The sequence below is a fragment of the Centruroides sculpturatus genome, unplaced genomic scaffold (genome assembly GCF_000671375.1).
Source record: "Centruroides sculpturatus isolate CEXI.00-Female unplaced genomic scaffold, Cexi_2.0 scaffold22, whole genome shotgun sequence".
Lineage (NCBI taxonomy): Eukaryota > Metazoa > Arthropoda > Arachnida > Scorpiones > Buthidae > Centruroides > Centruroides sculpturatus.
This window is the reverse complement of record NW_019384323.1, coordinates 1025172-1045993: the sequence shown is the minus strand read 5'-3', so window position 1 is coordinate 1045993 and position 20822 is coordinate 1025172. Positions and strand designations below refer to the sequence as shown.

The 20822-nt window shown below is 32.7% G+C and overlaps 1 protein-coding gene across 1 annotated transcript; it reads left to right on the top strand.

The window, feature by feature from the left end:
• The first annotated feature begins 3773 nt into the window (after positions 1-3773).
• Positions 3774-20496, top strand: LOC111626285 (histidine decarboxylase-like). The gene is made up of 13 exons (XM_023369607.1): positions 3774-3815; positions 3915-4087; positions 4173-4286; positions 4363-4485; positions 4553-4687; positions 4756-4899; positions 7463-7529; positions 7628-7790; positions 7872-7942; positions 8012-8031; positions 8140-8238; positions 19557-19658; positions 19727-20496. The coding sequence occupies exons 1-13, from the start codon at positions 3788-3790 to the stop codon at positions 20375-20377; spliced, it is 1890 nt and encodes a 629-aa protein (XP_023225375.1). The 5' UTR covers positions 3774-3787; the 3' UTR covers positions 20378-20496.
• The last annotated feature ends 326 nt before the right edge of the window (positions 20497-20822 follow it).

The window sequence follows — 20822 nt, the reverse complement described above, 5'->3', positions numbered from 1 at the left end:
TCGATTTTTTGTATTCTTGTTTAGATCGTCCGTCAAAAATTAATGAAGAATTACCGTGTATTTCTATTTTTCATTTATTTTGCCTTTAGCATACTATGTGATTAATAATGTAAAAGTTATTTTTTAAATTAAATCTTTTAACAGCCGAGAAAGTCGATTTTTTTGTATTCTTGTTTAGATCGTCCGTCAAAAATTAATGAAGAATTACCGTGTATTTCTATTTTTCATTTATTTTGCCTTTAGCATACACTTTACAGTTAATTTTTTTGCGTTTGAATGTTTGCAGTTTATTATGTATATACATGTTATATGTTATATCGCAGCGCTGTTAAGCTATGCAGCAGAGCACATTGCTAAACTGTTTTCTTGAAGCGCTGCGCGCAGCAGTCTCACTGATTCGAAGTTAAATCAGTTGCATTTCTCGTTACAACAAAGATAGCTGCCTCCACGGTGGAAATGTGCAAAATTGAACTACGAGCGGCCATTTTTGCTGTCCGACGGCACGCATTTCGCAAGAAGTTTTAACGGATGCCGCACGCGGAGTTACGCGGAGAAATAAAAGAACGCACTATCTCATAACAGGAAGCCGCGGCCATCTTGTTTGAGAAAAAAAATTGCTATAAACTATATTCATAATAATAATTGGAGTTATAGTATTTATTCTTGAAATAATTTCTCGACTCATTTATTACAGGCTACCTTTACATACAACAGAAATAAAAAATAACTAGACCTAACCTTCTCTATTAATTACTTGATAAAGTTTATGAAGATATGAATATTTGTTTTTTTTTTTTAAACCCATAGATTTAAAAAAATTTCAATAATTTTTTTGTTGGAAATTTACCATGCTCTTAGTAACATCTTTCCATTACCTTCTTTCTTTCCTCTTCGGAAAAAAAAATTGAAAATTTAATAGACTACTGTAATTACAGTAAAAAGTCTGCAAGTTATTTGATTGTTTTAATTAAAATCGTTCATAGTAACTGAAAAAATAATAAATTATAATAATTATTAATAGCCCAATTATCGAAATTGGATTGGGTAGGCGGGATAAGGTAACGCGACAGGCAAAATGTCAGATGGATGTCTTCCAGAAGAACTTTCAGTGGGAAAATAGCCTCTATCTAGGTCAATAAAAATATATTCTAAAAAGAACCAATGGAGTCAGATAATCTATTTTTTACCGTATTGCACTATTCACTAGTACACGGAAAACTGCTAGTTTTCTATTCATTTCTGACTTTTGGAGGCTTAATAAATCCCGAGTATGTAGACTGGTATAAAAATTAAGAAAGAGATTCTCTATCTAGGTGTTAAAGACGTGAAAATCCCCGAAAACTCCAAGCGGCCAGCCTGTTGGTCAGACGCGAATCTGCGCTCTACCAACAGGCCTCCGGTGGTTCCCAACGAATCGGATAACCATTAATAAATCGGTTGAGACATTTGACAATTTGAAAACATTGCGAGAAGATTATTCTGTTTTCTGTTCAAATATCATGTTCAATTTAACAAAACTCCTCGCTTGTATTGCGAGGAATTTTGTTAAATTTAAAACCATTTACTTTTAACATTTTAAAAATAAAATTATATACGTTTTATTTTAATTTATATAATACAAATATTTTTTAAAATTTTTATTGTGAGCATATCTAGACTGTTTTCGCATTCGCACAACGATTACATTCTACATTAAGGCAATCATTAACGTCTGAAACGAGATATCCCTTGCCAATTTCATACGTCAAAAGTACTTTTCCCACAACAATAAGACATTCAGAATAAACATCTTCCAGCATTCTGAAAATGATGAAAGATGTTTATTCTAAACCTTAAAATGTTTGGCAATTCTTAATAATTTTTTTAAAAAATTTCAATAATTTAAAATGATTTTTCATTCATTTATTTACTTTTATGTAATCAGTTTTTTCATTATTATAATTTATAAAATATATAAATAGTTTTAAAAAATCTTTCTTGTGCTTTTTGTTCATGTATGTGTTTATATAATTATCAAGTCGGTTATTGTAACCATTACATTTACGTAGCCATACGTACGAACTAATGCCATAAACAAGGTCAGGTGAATATTTGATGCAGAGATTTATTCGTCGGAAAAATGGTGGAAAAAGTGCGAAGTTGAAGAAGTGTCTGTGTGGAAAAAGTAAATGAGGTTTTATTGGAATGGGAAAAAAATTAAAAAGGAAGAAAGTAAGATATTTGGGAAAGGGGTGCAAAAAGCGACGAAAAGAAGGAAAAGTGAAGGAAAGGACAATTACTTTTCCGACTATTATGTATACGTGAAAGGGAAAGTATAGGGATCGTGTCAAATTTGACCCTCCGAGCTTTTTTTTTTTTCTTTTTTTTACAAATCTCACGTTTTGAGACCTGAATCCGAAAAAGTAAAAATTCAAGGAAAAAATGTCATGGATATGTATGTGTGAGTGTTTGCGTCTATTTCGTTTACTACCTCAGGATGGGATAATGATTAAAAAACGAAAGTTGGCATGATGGTTTGTATATAAGGGACTGATGATATTAAATTTTGGCTGTTAAATTAAAGGTCAAGGAGTGGGGAGATATAGGGTAGTTGTGTATCATATCTCGAGTAGGGTCAGACTTAATTAATGAAGAGTTTACTCGTTATTAACATACACAATTATTTTGCAAAATTCGTCTCTACCATCAAAATTAAGCGTTTTGCCATTTTATGACAATTAATAATATAAAAATTTTTTATGATAAAATCTCGTAACAGGTGGCGCCACACACAATTTATGTATTAATAATGTGATTNAATTCCACCGATACTTGTACAAAGTCAATAAGAAAACCATTCATTGTTTCTCATTGTACGAATATCGCAACTAAAAAGACAATATTAAATGTATGTATCACTTTTATCGTCGTTGCGTATCTTAAGGAGACTTTTCTTACGATTTTTAATTGGAAATGTAGTTCGAAAATCATAAGTATCGATCTAAAACAATATCCCCGCTCGTCGATGGCCTATAAGAGTATCAGACAGAAAGAGTTAACTCACTAACGTTGCCACTAGAACGATAATTGGTTGGGTATCATCGCGTCACTCTAGAGAATATAGTAATAGCGCAAACGCAATGAGTCTTATATTTCTTTATAAACAAGATCGAACCACTAGCAAGTTTTGTATCGACTGCATAAACATTCATATCAGAAATAAGGTAAGATCAACAGTCTCTTTTATCCTAGAATAAATTACTTATCTCTGAGTTACAGTTGATGGTAAGAAGATTTAGAATAAAATTAACTTTAGATGAAAAATCGGAAATTTTTACAATTTTTTCTGATAACTTCGAAGGTTATTTTGCTAATAAATATTTTAAGTTTTTATTATAAAATAATTGGAAATTTTCAGAGAATTTTGAACTTCTTTTAATGACTTTTAAAATGTTTTTATCATCAAATCCAGCGATAAATTATGCCAGACAATTTCTTTTGGAGGAACGTTGTTAACGGTCATAAAACTGTTATTCTGAGTAATTAATACATTTTTTTTACTAAGAAAATAGTGTTTTATAAATTTTATACTTAAAATTTTAGAACAAATATGCTTCAAACTTAAATTAAAATTTGCATTAAGAATATTAAATGTAATATGTATCGTGGACGAATAAAAATTGCTTAATTGGATGAGTTCTTGTCCGGATTCTCTAACATAATAAACAATTCTTCGATTAAAAATTTATCCGATAGCAATACTCAATTTACATATTTTATTATAGGCGCTACATACTAAATATAACCGATGAATTTGGAAGATTACAGAAAATGGGGTTTGTCTCTTTGAAATTCGAATTTCAAAAAATGAAAAATGTATATTTTTACAAAACTGGCGATGATAGATTTATGAATTTATCTTTGATGTCATTCAGGAAAAATCTTAATCGATTACACGGCAGATTATCTGGAGAATATACGCGAAAGACGCATTTTTCCCGATGTTAAACCGGGATATATGAGGCCTTTATTACCAGAAAGTGCTCCAATCGAAGGCGAAAAATGGGAAGATATTTTCAACGATATCGAACGAGTGATCATGCCAGGGGTTAGTACAGAATATTCTATACATTCTATAATTCGAAATATAAACATGATATTAATATCACGTTTATGGTATTTAAATTTTGTAGGTTACCCACTGGCAAAGTCCTCATATGCACGCTTATTTTCCTGCTATAAATTGTCCCGGTTCGTTACTTGGTGATATATTATCTAATGCGATTGGATGCTTAGGTTTTACATGGGTAATAATGTTTCATTCGGAAGTTTTGTTTTATTTTATTCTTTAAACAAATATTTTTCACTATTATTTACAATCAGGCATCCAGCCCGGCGTGTACCGAATTAGAAATTATTGTAATGGATTGGTTAGGGAAAATGATAGGATTACCTGAAGCGTTTCTTCACGATCATTCCAATGGTTTGGGTGGAGGAGTCATTCAGGTAATGTCATGTTTATAACCAACTGTAACTTATTTTAATAGATTATGAGAAAGTCCACTTCCTATAGACTTCGGCGAGCGAAGCAACATTTGTAGCTTTGCTTGCGGCTCGAACGGAAGTAATTCAAAGGGTTAAAAAAGATTATCCGGATTTGGACGAAGCAGAAATCAATGGTAGACTCGTAGCATATTGTTCCGATCAGGTAAGATCATAATTTCTTTATTGGAGATGTATTTAAAGTTATTTAAATATAAATTCGTATGTTTTAAGGCTCATTCTTCGGTCGAAAAGGCAGGATTAATCGGATTGGTTAAAATGCATTACATCGAAAGTGATGAAAATTTGAGTCTTCGAGGAGAAAAATTAAAAGAAACCGTAGAGAGAGATAAACAGAAAAGCCTCATTCCATTTTTTGTAAGAAACATTTAATATTATACATAAGCTGCGTTAAAAATCATAATTATTTCTATCTAAAGATTCAGAAAATTCCATTAGAAAATTATGTTGGGATTTTCTGAACACATTTTCGTGCTAAAAGAAATTCGCATGAATGTAAATTCTGTAATGACTTGATGAAATGAAACTTGCAGGGATGTTAAGAACAAAAAATTTGTTTAAGATCGTTCAATTTAAAATAATAGTAACCATTTATTTATTTAATTTATTTTAAAAAGATGAAAGAGGTACTGTATTATTTTCTGTTCGTAATATTTTTTTTCAACAGAATCCGATGTTTATTGTTTTTCGTTGTTTAGTTTTTCAATCATGCTCACGAAGAGGGTATTTTAATCATGTCCGTCATGAGTTCAGTCGGGCCCAAAATGGACAGCTCGATGGTGAGGGTCTGACGTATCCACGAAAATTTCTAAATTGATCTTTATCGCTATGGAAAAGATTGGTGCCTTGAATCGTAAAAGCATCAATCTTTTCCAAAGTGGTAGGCAGGTTGGCGCCTTTACCGCATTGGTCATTTAGCCATCAAATTTTCTATATCTATTGAACTTTGCACTAGAGATAGATTTTAATATTGGCCAATTTCATATGCTATACGAACGTTTTGTATTTGAATGAAAATAGTAACACTATGAAACAATTTCTTCATTTTCATTCAAAATTGCTTAGATTCTTATTAATTTAAAAATTGATTGATTGCGATTGAATTCGATTAAAATAGATCATAGATATAAAACTATTCTGTAATATACTAAAGTGAGCAGTGCCGTAACTAGGGCGGTGCCCGGTCACAGGGCGCAGAAATGACCTGGACCAAGTTTTGGTCATAGATTTGGGCGTAGTTACAAAAGCTCGCACCGGGCGCATAAAAGGCTAGTTACGGCGCTGGAAATGAGTATGCATTCTATTTTTGACATTTATTTAAACCCCTTCCAACTTAGATAATAAAATGAAAATTGGTTAATGAAATAAAGACAATTAACAGATGTTTTTTGATACTCGATTCGGGTCTAGAGCTTATTGAAGTCCAATGGGGCCTCATTTTAACCATATTTACCAAACCAAACCTAACCTATTAACTATTTTTTGCTATACGATAAGTGCTCATTGTTAATGAAAAAGTATTAAAAATTTATGATAATAATTCAATTTTTGTGGGCCTTTGACACTTGGGGGTAGGGCGTAAGCCCTATTAGTCCCTATGCAGATCCGCCTCTGGATTTTGGAGATGGTGAAAGTGATTAGACTTTTTATTGTAAATACGAACTTCATCATTACTTTTCAACTTTTACGTGCAAGTTTGTTTACTTTATGCGTAGTTTAGTTTATTTTATATGTTTATTAAAGCAACAAAAGTTTTATATATCTACAATATTTGTATTATTACATGAAGTAAACCCCTGAACCACTATTAGTGGCGTCGTTCTTGTCCGGATGTAAATTTCCGAATGGCACCTAACAATTGGACCGTTTTTATAATTTTCTCGGCATCTTCTGAAATATTAAAAATAAAAGAAAAGACAAAAATGTACTAAATATACTAACAACAACAAAATGAGGGCTACTTGATCAACTCTTGACGTCGCTATATATTGATAGTACGTACATAATACAGGTCTTCATTTATAGGAGGTGTTGGTTCGTTGTCGATTGCTACACTTTTCGTAATATTGCAGTGTAATATGTAGAGCAATGATGGAGAACTGAAGCTCCCGGATCATTTTAAACCCATAGAATGATTTTTTGTAGCCCGCAAGCAGTTACAGAATACTATTACAGAATATTACTATTATTGACTACAATTGAAAAAAACGACTCAATTTCTTTAAATTCATTTCTCGCATTCTTTCAAAATTTTCTGTAATATGCATTTTAATTTTACAGATAAAACAAACAGAAAGTATGTTAATGAAAATATAAATTCATTATTAGCTTTAGCGATAATATATTTATTTATTTATTAAAGGATAATAATACAGTACTTTGAAGTAGGTTTTTCGATTAATTTTGAACGCAAGCAAACTAGCATTGGCAATATTAGAAAGAAAATAATAATATATTTTTCTTAAAAGTAACAAATGGACAGTTTTGTGCCCCTGTTCAATAACTATTACTTTAATTTATCAATATAATTTCAAGATCAATGTAAGCATTTCTTTATTTAAAATTATAACTACGAAAACATCGCAGATGTTATATATATCGTTGTATTGCCACCATATATATAAACTTATATATAGGCTATATACATACACAATACTACAGATAGATATTTACAATGGTTTTTCCAATTAATTACTATCTGTTATTAACCATAGAATGCGATATAAATTACCTCGATGTCTATGAAAATATTCACGAATCAAAAATAACATCTACTTAAGTTGAAGTTCTGATACAAAAGAAAATTCCATAGTTTTCACATATGTCACAATTAACCATTATAAAACTAAATCTTACTAAAAATAAAAGCAATTGCAAAGATCGATATATTTTATTTTATTAAAAAAAACTCTTTTTATAGCTTTGTGCTACATTGGGCACGACTGGTGCTTGCTCCTTTGATAATTTAAGTGAATTAGGACCAATCTGTAAGTAGGCTATATCTGACTAAATGGATATTACAGAATACAGTACTAATATTACAAACAATAAAACGGTTATTATAATTTTTTAATGACGATTTTAGGTCAGAAAGAAAATATTTGGATCCACGTAGATGCTGCTTATGCAGGAACTGCATTTATTTGTCCCGAATTCAGAAAATGGATGAAGGGCATTGAATACGTTCAATCGTTTGCATTTAATCCTTCAAAATGGATGATGGTTCATTTTGATTGTACTGCAATGTGGTTGGTTAAAATATTTCCTGATTATTAAATTACAATCACATTTTAATTGTCTTATCTACTCAATAAAATGAATCTCTACAGGGTGAAGAATAGCGGTGCCCTCCACCGAACATTTAATGTGAATCCTCTCTATCTTCATCACGAAAACACAGGTAATGGCTCTCACCTTTCACTTATATCTTTGCTTTATTTATGTATTAATAATAATTTGCAATTAATAGGTCTAGCTATTGATTTTATGGTAAGTTCGTTTATATTTTCTTCTGACAACTGAAATAAATAAATTGCTTAACATTTAAATGAAACGAAATTTATTAGATTTACTTATCATCGTAAATTTCATTTACAGCACTGGCAAATTCCTCTCAGTAGGAGGTTTCGATCGCTAAAATTATGGTTTGTTATTCGAAGTTTTGGAATTACGGGACTTCAAGAACATATTCGTTACGTTAGTAGGCTAATTTAATTCTTGAAAATTTTATTATATTATATTATTATTATTATATTAATGGAATGCCAAGATAAAATAATCATTTCAAGAAAATACTTTCGTATTGCTGATTGATTCCTTTCATTGAACAGTAAAGAGATATTGAAAATAAAAATGTCGAAAATAGAAACTATTCATTTAATCTGTTAGTTTATATGAAATTTAAACTTATTTTTAGAGTACATTATAACAAAAGTTCATCTGAAAATATAAGCAGAAAAATTTTAAAATATCGCCACCAGTTTTACTTACTAATTAATGCAGGTGCTGGTAGCCTTATCAGCCTTATCAGTTTGTCGTCTTGAAAGCAAAAGTAACATGTTAAACAGTCTTTTACAAGGAGAGGTCCAGACGTTCGGGTTTCCAATTCGAACGAAACTTAGTGAGCACGCAGCCTTAAACACTAACAACTCCTTGTAATAGAACCCACTTTCCATAAATTGGGCGTCTAAAAATTCAGTGTTTAGCTTATAAGTATTTGAAAGTTTCATATTCAAGAGTGACTATAGCTGAGTGATAAATCTACAGAGGCTTGTTTTCGCTAAACAGGAAATGACGTCACAATTTTTAATTTCTTGTTTTATAAGGTTTAAACGTGAGGAATAATAATACCGTAGCTCCTGGTTACATCACGCTTGTCGGGAGAGAAAGAAAAAGCACGATATAACAGAGTATTAAAAATTCTAGACTTTTACTAAACAGATTATCATGCTATGAAATCTCTATCCTCTGTTCTTTCATCAGCAAGTGTTTCTGATATAAAATAAGCTTAGTTTTGCAATACTGAATTTTTTTCTGGTTGTATCGTATTAAATGATGTTCCGTGAACTCCCATTTAGCATTATTGTTTCTTTAACAATGACATTTAAAGACAAATACTGTCGATATAAAAATAAAATATCAGTTGAGATTTTCTTATACAGTACTATATTTCACAATAAATCGCTTATTAAAAATTCGTGTAATTTATATTTTTCAATAAAAATTATAAATGCAGTAATTGAGAATTTAAAAATTACATATTGTATATATAATAGAACATCAAAGCTTATAAAATTACAAAGAGTAAAAATTCTCTAAAATGCAAAATAAAGTTGCTACTATATAAAAATTTTAAAACTTCCTTACACATTAAGCCGCGAATTCCAAATTTCGCACATTTATGTGAATTGACGCAATACTGTCAATTCACATAAAGGTGTAAAATTTGGAATTCACAGGAACTGATAAATTAGGAGACAGTACTTAAAACCAATAAATAAACAACGTTTAATATCAAAAGGAAACAAATGATAATTGATCAGTCCACCTGTTTTGCTTTTTTAGATCTTGACGAATTTATTCTTTCACCTGCAGTGGTGGTTTCAAGGACAATGGTACGAATAAAATACCGTATTTCGTTGCAAAAAGAAATTCAATGGCAATTACTTTAAAATTTATCGATTCAAGTGTTTTTAAAATTTGGGGACAAAAAAAGCGTGATATATCCGAATTCGCGTTATAACGAAGGGCTATTGTATTAATAATAATGCGTTAAAATAAAGTTACACATAAAATTAACTAATCCAAAACGCCGAACGTTCGAACCTACGTCATCTAGCTCCAAAGTTTAGACGTCTTATTCGCTCAACTACCTGAAGACTTGAAACTTCCAAAGACTTACAAGCTAAACACTAAATTTTCGGAACCCCATTTTTTTAAACGCTTGAGAAGTGGGTCCTATTATTTGGACGACGAGTTGTTTGTGTTTAGGACTACGTGCTCATCAAGTTCCGTCTGAATCGGAGACCCGAACGTCTGGCCTTCCCCTTGCTAGCAATAGGAATCATTTTTGAATAATTATTTAATGACTAATTCTGAATAACACATTTGATCACAATGTTTAAAGATCGGAGATTCTAAAAATGACTTCCATAATATCCCATCACGTATCAATTATTTGCAAAATAAAAACAAATACAGTATTTGATAAAAACTCTTATTTATTACAATGAACTAAATATATTATATTTTCTTACAACTAATCAAAAAATTGTTTCTGATATTTATACACAATTTTAGGTCTACTCTTTTTTCTTATGACAGCTTTTCTTCTTCTCTTTGATGCTTCTCCGAACTCGTTTCCGATCTCCTCCTCTGGTTTCTCGATTGAACATCCAACAGTAGTCAGCTAACATATTGATATCCCATTTTCCTTGGTAACGTCTCTCGATATCACGGACATCCTGGTGAAATGTTTCATACTGTTCTTCACTGTAGGCTCCCAAGTTTTCGGGAAAATAGTCAATATGAGAGTGTAAGAAATGAACTTTTAAGCCCATCTTGCATCCTTGAGTTTCATATGCTGCCAGCATGCGTTATACAATGGTTTTGTAGTCAGGGTCCTTAGTATTCCCCAAAAACTTATGCACTACATCAGGGATGGCCAACACGTAGACCGCGGTCGACCGGTCGACCGCAAAGGTTTTGAAAGTAGCCCGCGAAGCTAAAGTTGAACAATTTGCTTTCACTTAACTTAATGTTTAAAAATGTTAATTCGATAATTTATTCTTACAATAATAGATTGTCTGTGCAACGTACCCATACTGTTTGTATTTATCCCGATGAACAATGCAAATGAATGTTAACACATGCGCATATAAAAATCCTAAAATTGTTTGCCCATATTCATAGTTGCCTGCAGACTATATTTTACCAAAAAAGTAGCCCTTAAGGGATAAAAGTTTGGCCACACCTGCACTACATTCTTGAAAGAGTCCCATGCTTCTTTTTTCGTTTCTCCCGTTGTTTCCAAAAAGAGGGGGATCAGATAAAGGGGATGTTGACTTTTCACTGTGTATTCACCACAAACATAACAGAAGCTGTCGGGAGAAATTACACTACCTCTGCGAGCCATATTCCAGAAATAAAAATACAAGTACAGTAGCGTTCGAATGCTGGATATAAACTGAGTATGGCATTAGATGGCCAGCGAGATACTGAACTTATTTAGCTTGTTGAAACACGATCTAATCCAACAGCAGTTTATTTATATTTATTCCTAGTAGCCCAGATAGCATGTCAAAACACGCTCAACCTCGCCAATATTATTACTCACTATCAACTTTTAACCTGTTTCTATATGATCGTGTAACCTTCCTCCTAAGGATAAAGCTACTTAACTCACCTCCCCCTATCACAACTCTCTTCGACCATTAACATTTTTATTTATTTATTACCAAGTCCAGCTATAATTGATAGAATTAATGTGAAAAGTCTTCGTTTTAAGGCCATTTTTCAAATAAATAAAAAATACTAAATTTTAAGTTAACTAGGAATTTTACGCTAATTACAAACAAAAACTTGAGTGTAACAAAAAAAAAATTGACGACATGGAATTTTTTTGGTATTTTTTCGTTTTTACCAAGTTGAAATCTATAAGAAAATGAATAAAAATCGTATGCAGTTTTTTACTTGCAGACCTGTGTATTTCACAGGTTCTGTCATGTCGAAATTTTTGTTTTAGTCTACTGAAAAAAGATCAAAGTGATACGAGCGATTATTCATTGTGACATCGTCACAATGCCGGGCTGCAATTTTTAAATTTATTTAATTTAAAATAAATGCTCTCCACCTCAAATTATTAGTAGTGTTTGCCCCTGCACATCACACTTTTCCTTTAGCAATAGAGTCGTGCAGGTCATCTATAAACTGATTTCAGGAGAAAAGCTTTGAATTGAAATAACGTGATTTCCGGTTTGCATCGGACGTTCTTATGTAGTTAGTAGGCCCACCAGTGGTCAAGCGGTCTTTGTAGCCTGAACATTGGGAGTTCGGTCGTGGGTTTGCGCCTCGCTCGGACGGGCTGGCCTTGTGCAGTTTTCCGGATTTTTCCACGTCTGTAACGCCTAAATAAGGACCAGTTTTTCTTAAAAAGACCTCCCGGAAGGCATCTCCCTAGGCAGATCGCCCAAATGTTGCATTGCCATAATTTAACAAAGAAACAAACATGTAGTTAGTCTTGGCTCCAGCCCCAAGGTTCCATATCTGGTGTCGGATTTTATCTCCCTTCTCGAGATTAAGAAAAGACGGACAGACGACAGTGGGAATTTATAGGTCTACAAGTTTTTCAAATTGCAGCCCAAAAAGTCATCCCAAAAAATTCCTCAATTTCTCTGGAAACGCTAGGCGGCATTGCACAAAACTACCTTCCATTCTCAACGTCATTTCGTACTTTTCTTCTCGAACTTGTCGTGTAACATCATTAAATCGCTAGATGTGTGGTGCACGGAACTCCCATTGTACGGAAGCTCGACATTTTGCTGTTTTTTTCTGACGCGTGATTTGTGATTTAATTTCACGCTGAATGTCGAAACAAGAGGACCAGGATTAATGGCAATAAAATCACTTATTAATTCAACAATTTTTTTTTTGAAAGAGGTGTTACATATATTACCGGCACGACTCTATTGTTAAAGGAAAAGTGTGGTGTACAGGTGCAATCCTCTAACAATTTCAGGTGGAGAACATACATTTTAAATTAAAAATTGCGGCCCGGCATTATGACGATGTCACAATAAATAATTGTTAAAAATAGTTTAAATTAAACATTCGCTAGCAACAAAGCTCATTTGAACTGACGTGACCATATGATGCATTATTATATAACACATCATACAGTCACATGATCATCACGTAATAGACCTTTTCGTCTTTATTAGTGAATAACGCATCGCATGGTTTATGATGATTGTTGTTTTGGATTACAATCGTAACCCAAAACAACATTCTATCTTTTGATCATCGCTTTTGTCATTTAACGTGTAAAGAAGGATGCGCACGTGCGGCGCGGCAAGTAAAAGCGGTGTCGTAAACGCATCTTCGCCGCGCGGCAACACAACCACACAAGCGGTAATCCGCTTACATTTCGGCGCATGCGTTCAGTATTCAAGATGGCGAACGATACCGACACTGCCGTTATCCACGTGTTTATAAATTTTGTTTTGTACGGCTTGCTTTATTTAGCTAGAAGATTTTGGATTAGAGATATTTTCTTGGATCGAGAAAGAACTGGTGTACAAAATACGCTTATTCCTCGATTAAGATTACTATTTCGAGTAAGATTCGGTTGTTTTGTTCTTTGAATTAAATTATATATGATTATTTGTGTTACATTTATTATCTTTTTCTGTTTATTCTGATGTTGTCTCGGTTAACTGCGTTTAACTTTCCGCCATTAAAACACTCACGTGACTACCAGACGAACTGTTATTGGCTGATAGAAACGCGTCTTGCGGCGGTCGCCGAAAAAGATAGAATTCAACCAATTTTTGCGGCACGAGAAAAGCGGCAAAAAATCGACTTCTGCGACGATAAAAAGTGACGTCATTCTGCCGCTTTTCCTTGCTGCACCGCATGTGTGCATCATGTTAGACTGGATGTAGCTTTTCGGAGATTAGTAAAATCAAGTCAGACTCGCGTAACTAGTTATATAACAGAGAACAAAGAGTGCACAAAAGATTACACAGTCGTCACTCCCGGAAGGTCAGCGCTCGAAAGGGGAGAGTGAAACTAGGTCACCTTGCCCGAGGGGTCAGGAGCGCCACCAACCTTTTATTACGTCATAAGAACGTTACAGCACATCGCGATCGTTGATTCCAACACATCATGCTTAAAAACATTGAAAAATTGCGTTTTAGTACGAAGAAAATGCGGCAAATTATATAATTTGGTACTAAAAATGTTAAATACCATCTATATACTACTAAAAGTCTGAGATTGTTGGTTGATTATAATTAAATACAGAAAAAACGGCGCAAAATACTGCCATAATTTTAAAAATCCCGAACCCCAAATAAAAATAGAAACAAAATAAAGCAAGTTTCGTTACGGATTACCGAGACAACCGTGTTTTCTGACATTCCTCAGGAAAAAATATACTGTAAATCGAAAATAGACGAGTACCAGCGTTACTCCCTAATGCGCCTGCTATGAGTTCATAGTGTCACTTGGCGTATATTTCAAAAAAAGGTTGTGCCACGAGTTGTGGTTCTCGTGTGGTTCTCCATTGGCATCGGTTCTCATCTTGTCTCGGGGACCGAGGTTCGAGTGATATGAGGTTTATTTCGAAGGAAATCTATAAAACGAGATATGCGGAGACGTTACACGTCTGCAAAATGCAGTGGCGTGCAATGACATTTGATGATAGGGAAGCTGTGTTTCCGTAAGAAGCCCTTCCAGCGGCAATCAATTCATTGCGCGTCAGTGATGGTCCAGGGGCAATTTACTTAGAGTTTGTAATATGAGGCGTAGGGTCCATTCGTGATAAGCCAGTAAAAACCGTAGACTTCTACAAATTCAATATAATTACCTCTGTAATTCGATTCAATAGATTCCCTATGCCAATTTTTGCTTTGATAAAAAACATATAATATGTATTAATTTTAGATATAATATATCTATTAGCCGTAACTATCTCGTTATAATATTCAATATTTATTTTATATTGTTTACTAATGTTAAATTCTATTCCGTTTTGATTTTCAAATTGCTTCAATTTTACGAAAGAATCGATGTGACATTTACGATTTTCGTGTCTTTTGCCAGCTTTACTCGAATTACTTAAATCGTCAAAGCCATTTTTATTCCACATACTAATTTCATTTTAAAATAATAGGCAAGGCCAACAAAACAATTTTTGCATTTTTATGCATTCACAAAGCCATTTTATATGTCTTCATAAAGTTTATCGTGAAAATATCGAACAAATTCTTTTGATTGAAGCACAGTATTTATATTTAATTTAGGCATTGGTCTTTCTCTTTTAATGATGTTTTCTTTTTCATTATATGATCTTGAGCCAANATATCGAACAAATTCTTTTGATTGAAGCACAGTATTTATATTTAATTTAGGCATTGGTCTTTCTCTTTTAATGATGTTTTCTTTTTCATTATATGATCTTGAGCCAAAACTTTTTTAAATAATTTTTTTAACTTTTTAAATAAACGTTTTTTTCTGCATCCCCTTATAGATGGGACATATGAAATCGTAATATCACTGGTTTAACATTGAAATCCGTAAGTAATATAAAATGGGAGAGCGGAATAAATATATCAAATATTTTAATGAATTTAAACTCCTGTCAACTATACAGAACTATCATAAAAACATACCAGTAAACTCCTATCGGTTGGGTTAAGTCATGAATCTACTCGCAATTTGCATAATGGGACCAGGGTGGCCAAATATCTAGCATGCAGGCGGCTAACAACGCAGAACCGGTCTTGGATAAAATCATTGGAAGCGTTATACGATATTTTGGTGTGTAGCATCCACCAGTTAAACCGTCTGAGGTTGGTGCTCTGTAAAGTGCATGCGCGAATGCGTATGATCTGGCTGCTTTACACGATTGAAATATTTTCGTCGTGGAAGCTGTTCCGTATTCGACAATACAGCGCTTCCATTGGGAATATACATATACATATTCGAATATACAATAGCAATCTTATCATTGTTTTCACATGTGTAGACATTTGTAATAAGGTACAGTACATAATGCGGTTATAATAAAATATTAATTTTAATTAATTCAAAGTAAGTTAAAATATGAAAATAATCGCACAATATGTATTTATATTTTAGACAATACAAGAGAAGCGGCGCTTCCACCGCTTGGTACCCAGTGGCGTGCCCTGGTACCTACGAGATTTTTTTTTATTGTTTCCTACATTTCGCTTTGAAATACCGAGCTTATCTTTACCAAAGAAATTCCAAAGAAAAAATAAATTGAATGTCATCTAAATTGTCATAATTTTTTACATCTCAGATGGTTTTGTTTAGATTTCATATATTCTTTATAAATTTTTAGTAGTAAGTGATCCAACGGGTCACGGGGTGTAGTTTTATACCAAATATTTAGAAATAAGTGATTAATTAATTTAGAGACGTCTAGAAGAAAAGATTAACCTGGATTGATAATCAAACCGCAAATACTGCAAACTGGACAGACGATTACCGATTACATTATTTAGGCTTCCTAAGCAGGATATTTGCCAATTTTCCCGCTACACTTACGCTAAACTTATTTGATCTGTTCTACTTCTTATTCGTTCATCCTTCAAAATTTTGTACATTTCTGAATACTTCCTTCATTATGCAAGTTAAACCTATCAAAATTTGATGGAAACTATGTCAGATAATATTTAAAAATGTAGTTACAAAAACTTTGATAAGTGGATAAGTCTAAAAAGACACAAATTCTATGAGAATATGGCATTAAAGATAAGCATGATATTTTTTAATTGACAGTCATAGGAAGTATGTAATCAATTGTAGTACCCGCCTAAAAGAAGTTTTAGGGAATAGAAATAGTAAGAAATTTTTGTTTATTGGCAGAAGGCAGAAAACGCATAATCAAGATAAAGCCATACCGTATGAATAGTTTTATTGTTATATCGGAATTTTAGATTTTGTCCGCTAAATCCAAGTTTCACTCTATCATATCTGAAACGCGAAGGAAATGTAAATTAAAGATACAATTCTTTGTTTATTTCTTTATCTTTTAGATCCAGCTTCGATTCGATTCAGGAACCGTGATCAGTAACGCAGAATAATAAGTCAGAATTCTGAGCGGCTTACTGGGCGGAGCTAAGAATATTCTGAGCATTATTGAGTTTAATTTCTAACACATAACACACCGTCACGAGTGCACAGACACCGGTCTATACATACGAGCGTATATTCTTTGTCAGACAACTAGGAAAACTGGCGGACGAAGTTAAAATTAAATAAAAATAAATATAATAAAAAAATTAAATTTGTAATTTCATCTTTAAAAATGAAATTATTTAACCCAACAGGAGCAGCCATTACAGTCGTAAGCGTAAAATTCTTCAAAACAGAAACAGAGATGGAGTGATGTCACTAAGCACAGAAAGTCTACTAAAAGTAGTCTGAAGCCCTGGTCACACTATGCGATTTCTAGCCGCGCAGGCGACTGCAACTGCAACAAGCGCGAGTCGCGCGCGTCTTCTCGTGGTCACACATTGTTCGTTGACGTTGCAACTCGGAAACACGTGGCCCTATAATAAAACAATAAAATTACAGTAGCTTGTTTTTGACTACTTTCGTGAGTTTGCCGATATTTTACGTTCTACTTCAGAATATTTACGGAATTTTAGCCACTTTTCTTATTAAAATAGCAAGCAGTTCCTTTTCTGGAATGAATAAAAGAAAAAAGGCGATTATTTTAATAGAGCTGGCGAAAATACGTGAAAAGATAAAATCTTCGATAAAACGAAGAATTAAAATCCCACAGGTATTCGTGAGCCTGAATAAGCTCGATCAATCTCGATTCTGTAAAAGTATTAATCCTCTGACTATCCGCCATGATGATGAACTATTTTCAATGTTGTCACTGTATGACGTGGCATAAAGGCGTTTGTTGATTGGATGCGCGTTTGCAATCGTCGCGAGTAGAACAAACTTTTTGTTTCTAGTTGCGATTGCAGTCGCGCCAGTTTTCGAGTGGGGATTACTAGTTAACGGGAACAGCCGTCGCGGTTGCAGTCGCCTGCGCGGCTGGAAATCGCATAGTGTGACCAGGGCTTGAGTAAATGAGTAAGAATCCTTACAGTGCGTCCACTTACTAATTACTAAACTGTACTTAGTAATTACTAAATTGTATTAACACTGTACTTAGTAATCACTAAAAATATCGTTCAGTAAGTCAGAATTTTGCGTTACTGAACACGGCCCGGATCTTTTATAGAGTCGCAACCTTACCGTTCGTCAAAAGGGGATTTCTCTATCCAGAGAAACAACTGATAAATTTTAAGCACGCAAAAAACAGATTATATTATATTAATATGAACAAGAACAATGGCATTAATTGTTTGCATGATAAATGCTCGTTACTAGCTGTATACAGTATTTTATTAGTATTGAATGTCAAATTCAGAATAGTAAAATTAATTTGTTAATATTGATTATAATAATTGGCAGATTATAATATTGTAACACAAGTTTGTACAATCTGTAATCTTGTCTCCGCGCTATTTGTGACAATTGTGTTATAATTAGAGTCGTCATCCAATTATGACAAACCATTTTAAATATAAATCGTATTACTATAATGATAACTTAATAATTTTTGTACGCTAGTTTTTTTATATACTGTACTATTGATAAATATCAAAACAATGTATTTCTGTATATTTAATTCATGTTTAATGAGCATTCTTGAATGTTTAATAAGCAATTACTTGAATTTATTATGTATTGATTTATAATAAGAATCGAGGAGTCTGGTGGAAAAACGATGTGTCCTATTTCGACAAAAAGGAGGATTTGTTTCAATTCATCAGAATTTTAAAATATGTAACGTTTTTATTAATGTGGGTTTGTACACTCGCATTAATAAAAACGGTACAACTCCTGGGGCATATAACCGAACCGTGAAAGTTGCTTAAACGGTCTTTACACGCTCCATTCTGTTCAGGTTTGTCTATGCAGACTATGTTTGCACTGACGGTCTGCATGGCTCATTTCTGCCTTCACGGGTTTCGATCTCCATTAAGCAGTTAACTGTGATCATGACGAAATTAAGTAACTTTGCTTACAAGATGATTCTTTTTTTAATCATAGCTGTGTTTTTCATATTTCGGCCACTATATTGTGATTAATGGAAATGATGAAGAAGTTTCCGTTTTATATGAAAAGATGAAATAGAAAGGATTGAAGCAAAACGAAAAAAATAAAAAGGCAAAAGTCCGAAAATATAGTTGTTAAAAGTGAAGAAAAAAACCTAAGAGTGTAATTGATGGTTCCATTCCTTCTACATCAAGTCGGCAAAATGAATCTGTCAAGATTATAGAAAAAGAAAAGATATATGTGGTAAAGCTATTTACAAAATGGATCCTGCCAAACACTGCTACTCTTGACTTTCCAAACAGCTGATGTTCTGTAGAGTTCAATAAATTCACTCATAAGCACACGTGTATCCCGAGAAGAATCTCACATTGTTTAATTTCTGAACACACAACATACCGCCACGAGTTCACAGACAACCAGTGTACACATACGAGCGTGTAAAGCGGACTTTAGATAATAGTTTCGACGATGCACAAATTCATATTTGTTTTTTCAACTCGTTTTCTGTAGTTTTGCAAATATGCCGTTTTTCCACCAAACCCGTAATTTATCAATTCAAGCTTACAGATTTAAATTATGATTGCATTTTACATAATTTTTATTTGAATATTTAATTAATACAATCAATCGTCTTATATTTACAGACAATAAAGTTAGCAATTGAATTTGAAAAATTGGTTCAGGAAGATAAAAGATTTGAAATTCCTGCTAAAAGGCATTTAGGATTAATTGTATTTAGATTGAAGGTATTTGATATTACTAAATTATAAAATACGTGTTTGATTTATAATATAAAAGATCATTTATATTTTAGGGCGAAAATGAACTAACAGAGAAACTATTAAAGCGTTTAAATTCTGATGGAAAAATACATTGCGTTCCAGCATCGCTAAAAGGAATTTACGTAATTAGATTTTCAGTTTCCTCACCTCGAATTACATCCGAAGATATTCGCCTCGATTGGAAAATCATCCAAATCACAGCAACTGAGATTCTACAAATGTATTCGAATAAGATTACAGTAAATAAACCTTCTATCAAAGAAGTTAAGAAACGAAATCCCGAATTCGGAACAAGTTTACTCTTAGCTAATAGTCCAATGATACCAAAGATCATGAATGGCAGTTACGTAGCTATTTTTGATAATACAGAAGCTATAGATCAATTTATCCAACGTTTTGGCAATGCATTTGGAAACTTGGCGAAGGACAGTCCCTCTCTTCGTCGACGTATTCGAGGTTTAAGTATAAGCAATAAGCAATACAGTCTGGATTCGAGAATGGATTTGATGAACAGCATTGTTGCTACAGCAATGAATTTATCAACAGCTTCTCAACGTACTTCAACTCCGAAAGAAAAGAATTGTTTAAAAGAATCTATTTCCGAAGAAGATGATTCTTCTAATTTAGTTGTTTGTTCCACAAAATGCCAGATGTGTGGTCAAGTTACATCAAAAGAAGCTTAAAAGTTTTGTAAATATCTTCAATATATCAGCACACATTCAATTTTGTTTAAAAGGTCTTTCAAAATTTTCTAAGATTTTGATCGAATTAAAGAAATACAGAATTGTTTCTTCCTCTAAGCAAAACCAATACAAAAATTATAAAATAGCTACAGTAGTAATTTATATTAGCAAAATGTATTTTTACTTATTTATTGTATTAAGCATTATCACATGTTTATTTAAGGAAATTATTATACAAAGTTAAAATAAAAAGAAGTTATTCAATCAAAGAAGTATTAAAAATTATTTAATATTATTATTTAATACGAAATACTTTTAATCACCAATAATATAAAAATTCCAAAAATCGGTTGATTCTAATTTATTTATACTGTGAAACCCAACCAAAATCTGTTTAAAAGGAAAAAGATCTTCGAAATAACGCGATTTTCTACGTTAAAGTTCA

Bases quoted from the DNA above. Each gene is read 5' to 3' on its own strand.
- LOC111626285 (XM_023369607.1), top strand. From the start codon at position 3,788: ATGAATTTGGAAGATTACAGAAAATGGG. The intron at 3,816-3,914 runs GTTTGTCTCTTT...GATGTCATTCAG, and splicing joins GGAAGATTACAGAAAATGGG to GAAAAATCTTAATCGATTAC. The intron at 4,688-4,755 runs GTAAGATCATAA...GTATGTTTTAAG, and splicing joins TAGCATATTGTTCCGATCAG to GCTCATTCTTCGGTCGAAAA.